The sequence below is a fragment of the Grampus griseus genome (genome assembly GCF_964374135.1).
Source record: "Grampus griseus genome assembly, chromosome: 2".
In the NCBI taxonomy this organism is placed as follows: domain Eukaryota; kingdom Metazoa; phylum Chordata; class Mammalia; order Artiodactyla; family Delphinidae; genus Grampus; species Grampus griseus.
Genome location: NC_139018.1, coordinates 91,784,456 through 91,795,098, shown reverse-complemented (window position 1 = coordinate 91,795,098; position 10,643 = coordinate 91,784,456). Strand labels below are relative to the sequence as shown.

At 37.6% G+C, this 10,643-nt stretch overlaps 1 protein-coding gene across 1 annotated transcript in view; it reads left to right on the top strand.

Moving 5' to 3' along the window:
- The window catches only part of CEP152 (centrosomal protein 152), a gene marked incomplete at its 3' end in the record, with an annotated part of 95,217 nt that extends 87,191 nt beyond the window's left edge, over nt 1–8,026 (top strand). The window contains exons 25-27 of the mRNA XM_082649031.1: nt 4,048–4,204; nt 4,450–4,553; nt 6,987–8,026. Coding sequence (XP_082505157.1) covers nt 4,048–4,204; nt 4,450–4,553; nt 6,987–8,026 — 1,301 coding nt within the window. The remainder of the gene's footprint in view (nt 1–4,047; nt 4,205–4,449; nt 4,554–6,986) is intronic.
- Nucleotides 8,027–10,643: the final 2,617 nt, after the last annotated feature.

Here is a 10,643-nt window from a genome sequence, read left to right as displayed (position 1 = left end):
AAGCAATTTCATTATTTTTTATGGCCAAGTAGTATCATTGTATGTATGTACCACATCTTCTTTATCCATTCATCCATTGATGGACGCTTAAGTTGTTTGGCTATCTTGGCTATTGTAAATGATGCTGCAATGAACATAGGCACACGTGTATCTTTTCGAATTAGTGTTTTCATTTTCTTTTGGTAAATACCCAGAAGTGAAATTGCTGGATCATATAGTAGTACTATTTTTCTTTTTTTGAGGAATCTCCATATTGTTTCCCATAGTGGCTGTACCAGTTTGCATTCCCATCAACAATGCATAGGGTTTCCCTTTTCTCCACATGCTCACTAACACTTCTTAGTCTTTTTGATGGTAGCCATTCTAACAGGTATGAGGTGATATCTTATTGTGATTTTGATTTGCATTTCCCTGATGATTAGTGATGTTGAGCATCTTTTCATATGTTTGTTGTCCATATCTATGTTTTCTTTGGAAACCTGTCTATTCAGCTCTTCTGCCCATTTTTAATCAGATTGATTGTTTTTTGTTGTTATTGAGTTGTATGAGTTCTTTGTATATTTTGGAAATTAATCCTTATTGGATATATAATTTGCAAATATCTTCTCCCATTCAATAGGTTGCCTTTTTTATTTTGTTGATGGTTTCCTTTGCTCTGCAGAGCATTCCAGTTTGGTGTAGTCCCACTTGTTTATTTTTGTATATATTGCCACTGCTTTTGGAGTTAGATCCAAAAAAATATCACTAAGACCAATGTCAGTGAGCTTACTGCCAGTGTTTTCTTCTAGGAGTTTTATAGTTTCTGGTCTTACAATCAAGTCCTTAATCCATTTTGAGTTGATTTTGTTTATGGTATAAAGAAAGTAGTCCAGTCTGATTCTTTTGCATGTGGCTACCCAGTTTTCCCATCACAATTTTTTGAAGAGATTGTCCTTTCCCCATTGTATATTCTTGCCTCCTTTGTTGTAAATTAATTGACCATGTGTGAGGGGGTTTATTTCTGGGCTCCGTATATTGTTTCATTGATCTGTTTGTCTGTGATGTCAATACCAAACTGTTTTAATTACTATAGCTTTGTGTTGTAATTTGAAACCAGGAAGCATGATGCCTCCAGCCTTTGTTGTTCTTTTTCAAGATTGTTTTGGCTATTTGGGATCTTTTGTGGTTCCACACAAATTTTAGGAATTTGCTAAGCTACTCCAGCTTTCTTTTGGTTTCCATTTGCATGAAACATTTTTCCATCCCTTCCCTTTTAGCCTGTATATGTCCTTACATCTGAAGTGAGTCTCTTTAACTTTTCTTGTATTTCCTATTTTTCTGTTAAAGTTCCCTCTGTGTTCATTCTTATTGGTGAGCGTCTTTATGACCATTACTTTGAACTCTTTATCAGGTAAGTTACATCCCTTTCATTAAGGGTTTTTTTCTGGGGTTTTGTCTGGTTCTTTCATTTGGAACATATTTCTCTGTTTCTTCATTATGCTTGACTCTCTGTGTTTATTTCTATGTAACAGCTACCTCTCCCAGTCTTGAAGGAGTGGTCACAGGAAGACTGGGGTGTGTTTCAGGCTGCTGTCTGTGCAGTGTCCTGGGGGTTGTAGCTTGCCAAGAATTATCTCTCCAGTTGTTTCAGTCCTGTGGGGTCCAGAAATGCAAGCCCTCTAGCCACCAGAGCCAGGTGTTCAAGGGGTGTCCCCTGTGTGAACTGTGCACACCTGCTGGGTTTGGTGTGGTGGGGCTTCAGTGGAACACCAGGCTGGGTTTGGCATGGTGGGGCCACCATGGAGTCCAAGGGTGGGGCAAGTGGCTCTAGCAAGGTAGAAGGAGAGTGTAAAAATGGCGCCTGCCAGGGCCAATACTAGTAAGGTAGAAGAGTCAAAAATCGTTCCCTCCAGCACCGCTGTTCCCTGGGAGAGTTCTAACAGATCCTGCCCTTCTGGCAGATGCTTTAAGATCAGCAAGTACATCTCCCTTAACATAAGGTCTAGGCATTTTTAATGCTGCTGTTTTTGCACTGGGTTCCTGAGTTGAGTGAGTCTGTGCGTGAGTCCTGTAGGAGTGGAATCTCAGGTTCCTACAGCACTTTGTGTCTTCTGGACGTAAGCCCCATTAGTTTTCAAAGCCAGGTGTTTTGGGGACTCATCTCTCTGGAGCAGGTCCTAAGGGTTGGGGCACCTGATATGGGGCTCAAACCCCTTGCTCCTCAGGGAGAAGCTTTGTTTTTGTGATATTCCTCCTGATTGTGGGATGTCATGCCAAGGGTGAAGGTTTTGGCAAGATTGTGTCTCTGCATCTCCTACTCACCTTGATGTGTCCCCTTTGTCCTTTGTGTGGGGTGGCTCTTGGGCTAGTTCTCAGGTCTTTTTCAGAGACAGTTGTTCCATATGTAGCTGTAGATTTGGTGTGTCCGTGGGAGGATGTGAGTTCAGGATTTCCTGTACCGCCATCTTGAACTGCTTCCAAGATTTTTCTTCTTGGACACTAATATTAAACTAAAAATTTCATAATCTTACAACTTAAATAACTACTACCAAAGAAAATGGCATATGAGTTTAAATGAGCAATTACTACTTTCTTCCATAAACTTTTAAGGACCATGAAAAATGGATGTAATTAGGAATTGTTCTGTTGTCTCTATTATTTTCATAATGGATTATATCATAGATGTAAATTTATTTATCAAGTCCTGTAGTACTAGGTGGTGCCGCATATCCTGCAGAACATTTCTGTGGTTTATGTTTTCCCAGTAGAATACCTCCTGGTTTTTAATTGCAATATTGCATAGTTGGTATGTATGTCCCAGAACAATACCAGTGTTTATGTACAAGAAATGTATATTTACCTACTAAAATTGCATTCATTTTAAACAGAATGAGTGGGAAAGGTCTCAAGTTCCAAATATAATTGGTGGATCATCAGAATCATGGTGGAGATGTTTTGAAAAGCCCACTCAGTATCAGTATAGAGAATGTGCTTCTTAGCTGTTGCCAGTACTAACAGAGTACATATTACTAGAAAGAAATTTACTTTTTGTTAACAATTATAGTGATTGGAAAGTGAAATTTTAAGCTTTTCTTTTTCATCCTAACATGATAACTTGTTGTGTATTTATGTGTATTGTTTTACATTTTAGAAGTTGGTTGGAAGTTTTGTTCTGACATGTACTCCATCAAAATTTTTCCCACTTGAAGTAATGAAAAATAGTCTTCCACTTAGCATTTTTGCATAGAATGTGTAATTTTCAGGAAGAGCTTACTGATATTGAGGGAGATTCCATTATGAGTTGGAATCCTTAATATAATAGGGATGATAATATTCTAGAAGGAGGATGTAGTCCTGGATTTAGAACAAAATGTTAACCTTAAATAGTGGTAGTTCCAATCAAAGCACACTGAGTTAAACATAAAAGGAAGACTTGAAAGCTGTGAACTATTTTTAAATGTAAATTTCAGGAGGCATCATAAGTCTCATCTTTCTCCCTGCAATAGCATTTTGTACGTATCTCTCATGGATTGTAGTATTATATTTAGTTGGATACTCAAAAGTGCTGCCAGAAAATTGAATAAATAATGAAACATGGATTTTCAGAGCACAAATAAACAGAAGAATATGAATCCAGCTCATATTACCTCATTTCTCTCTTTCTTTGTCTGCTTCTCTCTTCCTTTCTGCCTTACCCTTTCTGTATATTTCTTTTTTCTCTGTCTTAACTAGACGTAATATGTAATTGAAATGTATAAATATCTGTGCCTCATATTAATGATAACTGCTTGCTTCAGTGTTTCAAAATATGACAGTTTCCCTGGGGGATATGCCATGTTACCATATATGTCTGTCATCATTGTAAAAGGACTTTTGGATTACTCCTGCTTTGAGTCTACCAAAATGGTGACCGGAAATATTCCATTTTAATGATTGTAGAAAACTATAATGTTTAAACTATACATCCAGTCACTTCATCTCCCAGAAAATTGGTCTGAAGTCTACCTCTCCTGTTTTGGAAAAACTGCTAATAAACGTGCATTTTGTGGGGATTCCCCCCGCCCCCAGGTGATATGCTTCGTTACATTCAGGAGAGTAAGGAAAGAGCTGCGGAAATGGTAAAAGCAGAGGTATTGCGAGAACGTCAAGAAACCTCCCGAAAGATGCGCAAATATTATTTGATTTGCCTCCAGCAGATTTTGCAGGATGATGGAAAAGAGGAAGGGTAAGTTCTGTCTGAACAGCGTGTCCTGAGAGTACCAGGACAGCATGTTGTCATTTTCTAAGCATTTTCCTTAGCCACAGAATTAACTGTGTCTACATGATGAGCCATTAGGGATTAAGAGAGGCTTAATGTCTGTGCTGCCCTAAGTGGTGGCAGACCATATAGGAAAACAGAAATCCTGGGGCTAAGGAAACTTCTTTTTTCCTTTAAACTGTATTAATTTCATATTCTGGAATTCCCCACAGGGCTGAGAAAAAGATTATGAATGCTGCTAGCAAACTTGTTACGATGGCAAAATTGCTGGAAACACCTATTTCTAATAGATCCCAGAGCAAAACGACACAGTCAGGTATGTCAAAATGAGTTACTTGAAGGATATTTCTCTCCTTCTTTTTTAGATATTTAATATCTTTAGTATGAGAGTAGAGAATGTAAGGAGTGAGAGCTGAGTTATCCTATTGTGTGCATGTTTTACTTAAACTGGAAACTTACCAAAAAACAGTGTAGAGTTTCCAGTTCAAGTAGTCAGACTGAGCTTACCCACCAGCTTCCTCCTGCTGCTTCCATCCCTAGAAATGATAGAAAAGATTTTAAACGACAGTATAGAAGGAGAAAAGGAAGAAATTATAACTGAGCTTTTAAAAGTTACAACTGATAAATCAGAGGCTGTGAGAAATCCCTGAAAGAAGGCAAACACTGTAAACTGAAGATGGAAACCTCAGTTCAAAACTCCCAGAAGATGATAGTTACAAGTGGGAGCAATATTGAAACTGTTCTATGTGTGAAGGTGGTATGTTCCAGGAGAAGTAGTAAGCCTAGGGGATACCAATGGGGTAATTAGCTGGTGTTCCAGAGCAGCTGAAACCAGGTGGGATTGCCCTCTTTATTTCTACTTATCTTTCTTCCTGAACCTCAGATTGCGCTAGGTAAGAGCAACAGGAACAGAGAGTCTGGGAACTGGGCAGTGCTCTAGGTGGCTAGCCACACCGAGGAGGAACTGAGAGCCCAAATCCCAGAGTACCAGGTATCAGGTCTTTCTACCCTGCTGCTCATTCCTTCCCACTCCACTTTCAACTCCTTTAAACAAGCAGCAGATACTGTACTCAGGACATCTGAAAGATAAGCATTCAACCAAGAATTACCACATATTTATAGAAAGCCAGCACCATGAAGAAAGATACCAAACTCAAAATAAGACAAAGCAAAAAAAAAAAAAAAAAAAATCCACAACAGAACTTATACCTAAAAAGATAGAATTAATAGAACAAACAACAGGACCTGAGAATGTTAGAAAAATACAGTATTCTCAGAAAGATGTAGGAGGATATTATAGAGGAAACTAACAATATGCTAAGATTTATACTATTTTCAAGGAGAAGATGTAGATACTGATAACTCTAGAGATTGCTAGAAAAATACAAGTTTAAGTATGTGTATAAAAATTTAAGGCTAACTAATAGAGAAATAGAATATATAATTTTCAAAGTAGTAGGGGTAAAACTTGGAAGAAAACGTTTCAATCTAATAATCTAGAAAGAGGAAAAATACATGTAGAAAGCATGGGTAAATAGAAAATAATAGTAGGTTGAAACATCAGCAGTCACACTAAATGTGAATTGGTTAAACTCACTTATTAAAAGACCACAATTTTCAAACAGTTTTAAATATTCTAGACATATGTTATTCCAGATAAGAACATTGTCAAAAATTCAAAATAAAGGGCTGGAAAGTGATATACCAAGCAATGCAATGTTGATATTAGATAAATTATAGAGTTAAATACAATATTAGGTAAATTAGAGTTAGCATTAAACTGACCAAAGTGATAGTTCATAATGATAGAGGAGCAACCTCCCAAGAAGCTATAAATGAATTCTTTCTGTTCAAAATAAAATAACTTAAGAATATATGAATCAAAAGCTGATGGAAAAACATGAAAAAAATTAGTAAATTCCCAGTCACACTGGGAGGATTTGAACATATCTGTGAGGAAATGGGGTTTTTGCACTTCTGGAAAGCTTGAAGCAAAGACTGTTCAGGAATTCCCAAGATTGATGTTGGTAAACGTTCTTCAAATAAAAGCACAGAGATTATTTGTGTAAATTTTGGAATGGCGATGTGAACCTTGGCTATAGAAGGGCAGTGGCATATAACAAGAAAAGAGTTTTCTAGATTTGGGGCAACTGCAAATAATGAATAATGTCCCCAGCAGAAACAAACCCTTTTCAGAGACTTTAAGGACCAGGGTACCCTACTTTGAGATATGATGCCTCTGATTCTATGCTGTGTGGCTGTTCTGCTTCTGATCAGATTTAGTGTCTTAGCTAATTAAATCAGAAACTATTTTAGCTTTGAGAAAAAGAGAGAAAGTGTGTGAGAGGGATGTGTGTGTGTGTGTGTCTGTGTCTGTCTGTCTTGGGTTGGGTGGGTTCTTCCACCAAACTTTCTCCATCAGAAACTCCATATTTGACATCAGAGCAGCAAGACTGGAAATGTTGCAGTTGGCTCTTGAAATGCTGTACCAACTATTACAGAAAATAATACAGCAGGTGGATAGCAATAATAACAGATTTCATTAACAGAATTACTCAGCTTTATCTAATAGATATACGTAAAAGAATATTTTTAAATGTCCAGCATTGATGTATTTTCTTTGAGAATGATTAAAATATATATGCATCCCTTGGAAATACATAAAAACATATATTTTTTCTCCTCTTTCAGTGTTAATTTTCTCCTAATTTTGTTTTCCCCTAATTTTGTGTTCCCTTGTATACAATAGTATTGCCTCTGACTTCAGAGATGCTGACTGGAGTTGAAAAATCAAAAAGAAATGATGTGAATCAGAATATATCGTGTCACAGTGAAAGCAAATCAAACAGTATAAAAACTATCCCTAGAAGTATGTGTGACCAAGCTCCTAAGAGGAGGGCTGCCTGTAACTTACAAAGGCGATTAGAGGACGCAGAGCACGGGGACAGAAAGCATGAGCATTCCAAAGAGTCACATCCACGCTTTCAGTTCGGGGATAACAGTCACAAACACCTAGACACTTTGCCAAGGAATGTTTCTCCTGAGTTTGTTCCTTGCAAAGGTGAAAGAGGCTTTGGTTTGCACAAGAAGATAGACCTCCTCGGTGATACTGTCTCTGAATCACTCCAGCACTCAACTGCACACCCCTTTCTCGGATCCTTCGGAAATAAACCCTCACCTAGATATACCCCTAGTCTTTCTGAATCCGAGTCCACGCATATAACTTTTCGAAGTTCTAATGAAAGACTTGGTTTAAAAGTATACAAGTGTAATCCACTGATGGCAAGTGAAAATGCTGCATCTGAGAAAAGTCAAAGTTTGGGTGTTAAGGAAACTCCGGTAAAGGATGGAGGGGACCTCAGTGACTCTGTAAGCTGGCATTCCAACAGTGCCGTTCTACCCTGCAACAATTATGAAGTGTCATTTTTGCATGATAGGCCACAAGAAACTCTGGATATGCTGGACGAATCTGTTAATTTCAAACAGTTTTCAGCAGCAAGTTTTCCTTTAGATTCAGAGAAAAACAGTATGATTCATCAACCTATGAAATGTCAAAGAGGTCATGCTCCAGACCTGTCAGAAGAAACCACGTATTCCCCGCCAGGGAAGATCAGCATGACTCTTGGACACCCACCTCATCATAAGGCTGATATATTAAAGTCAGATTTCAAAAAGCTGAGCAGTACAGTACCATCTGCAGTGTGTCCACAGTCTTCAAGAAAATTAATTGCTCCTCTGTCTAACCAACAAGATAGTGGCTTTGATAGCCCATTTGTCAATCTAGACTAACTGTTATACAGTATTTAAGAAGAATCATTAATATATTGATAAGAAAACTGGAAGAGAAGACTTCATACTGAAAAATATTTGTGGGTTCTGCATATTTTGAGATGTTTTAATGACGTCTGACTATCATATGAGTAAAGTATTCTCATAAAGTTACTTGAGATACTAAGGTTGCCTTAGTCTTCTAAAGGGCTAATCGTGTATGTGTAATCTGCTTCTGTGTGGTGCTTGTATTTGGTTGCTAAACCACCTATTTTTATACTTATAAATTAGCTCTCTGTGCAGTGTTAAATTATTTAAATAAACTTGCATATGGTCTGTAGAATTGTTATGAATTATTTTTAAATTCATAATGTAGAAATGTTATATTGACATAATTTGAGATTCATCTAGAAAAACATATAAACCTTGATGATTCGTACGTATGCTCAGCCAGATTTAATTTTTGAAATTAGCCATGTTGAATGAGGCTATAGATTTACTCTACACATAGTTTTCCTGGAAATCCGTACTCAAGATTTTGATCCTTGCTTTCAGTTAGTGGAAAAGAAGTATTGCAAAGATTGCCACAAAATACATAGCTGTGTCCTGGCTTCATTAATTCAAATATTAGTCTGAATTTTTTTAGTTGGCATTTGCGTTATTTCAAATCTCCTGTGACACCCAGAGACTTTCTTTGTCTCTTTTATGGTTTCATAGTCTTTCCTTCATCTGAAGCATTACTTTTTTTTTTTTTTTTAGATTCTGCCTACTTTACACTAATGATTGTCGACAAAAATGGTATTGTCTAATACAGTATTTCATGACTTTATTGGGGAATATTTTTGGACTTCACAATGAAAATGGACTAGGTCCAGAGAGGTCAGACATCCAGCAATGCATGGGGCAGTGAAGCATCTCAGTAAGTTGGTTCCCAACCTAGGAGTCTTTCAAGATGCCACAGCAGTCATTCACATAGATGAAAAATCTGATTATAGTGACCAGAACTTGGAACTTAACTTCATTATGCTTGTGAACACCAAATACTTTTGTATGGTTTTAATAGACACTGACTTTTTCAGGAATATAACTGCTGGGAAAATGGACAAAAGATTGCATTTTGTCTTGCTTTGGAATTTGACTGGTTCAATGTTTTGGGAAACTCACATTACAGTGGCAAAGGTCGTAGAGGAATTTAAGTTGCTAACTTAGCGCATTTATATCAGTCAGCATTTAGAGCTGTCAGTTTTGGTTCTGGTGCTGACTACATTACGTCTTCTAGTCTAGCTGTGTCTGAGCAGTGGCATTTTGAAAGACGTGATCTTACTCAAAGTTTACTTTCAAATTTCTTTTTTCCTGAAGGTGTAGGTAGGTTATATCATTGTTAAGTTTTGTCTTAAAATGGGTTTTACAAAATACTTAATATTAATGAAGGTGTTGGGCTTTATAGAGGCAAAACCCACTGTTTTAGAAGGATGATGTACTTACTACTACTACTACTACTACTATAATAGCCATAATGACTTTTTCACCAAGACCTTCTCACTTGGGTTACTCTAACAGCAGCCACACTGGTCCTTCCACTTCTAATTGCATCAACAACCTCCACACCACCTCCACCCAGCTTTTGAGTGCTTTTTCTGAAATGAAAATCAGATCGTGTTACCTCCCTGCTCTCTGGTACTTCATCACTGTCTGGTATTCTTTTTTCTTTTTAATTTTTAAATTTTATTTATTTTTTCTATACAGCAGATTCTTATTAGTCATCAGTTTTATACACATCAGTGTATACATGTCAATCCCAAGCGCCCAATTCATCCCACCCCCACCCCCCACCGTTTTCCCCCCGCAGGTGTCCAAACATTTATTCTCTACATCTGTGTCTCAATTTCTGCCGTGCAAACCGGTTCATCAGTAGCATTTTTCTAGATTCCACATATATGTGTTAATGTACAGTATTTGTTTTTCTCTTTCTGACTTACTTCACTCTGTATGACAGTCTCTAGATGCATCCACATCTCTACAAATGACCCAATTTCATTCCTTTTTATGGCCGAGTAATATTCCATTGTATATATATGTACCACATCTTCTTTATCCATTCGTCTGTCGAGGGGCATTTAGGTTGCTTCCATGTCCTGGCTATTGTAAATAGTGCTGCAATGAACATTGGGGTGCATGTATCTTTTTCAATTATGGTTTTCTCTGGGTATATGCCCAGTAGTGGGATTGCTGGATCATATGGTAACTCTATTTTTAAGGAACCTCCATACTGTTCTCCATAGTGGCTGTATCAATTTATATTCCCACCAACAGTGCAAGAGGGTTTCCTTTTCTCCACACCCTCTCCAGCATTTGTTGTTTGTAGATTTTCTGATGATGCCTATTCTGACTGGTGTGAGGTGATACCTCATTGTAGTTTTGATTTGCATTTCTCTAATAATTAGTGATGTTGAGCAGCTTTTCATGTGCTTCTTGGCCATTTGTATGTCTTCTTTGGAGAAATGTCTATTTAGATCTTCTGCCTATTTTTGGATTGGGTTGTTTGTTTGTCTGTTTTTGCAGTATGCGGGCCTCTCACTGTTGTGACCTCTCCTGTTGCGGAGCACAGGCTCCGGACGCGCAGGCTCAGCGACCATGG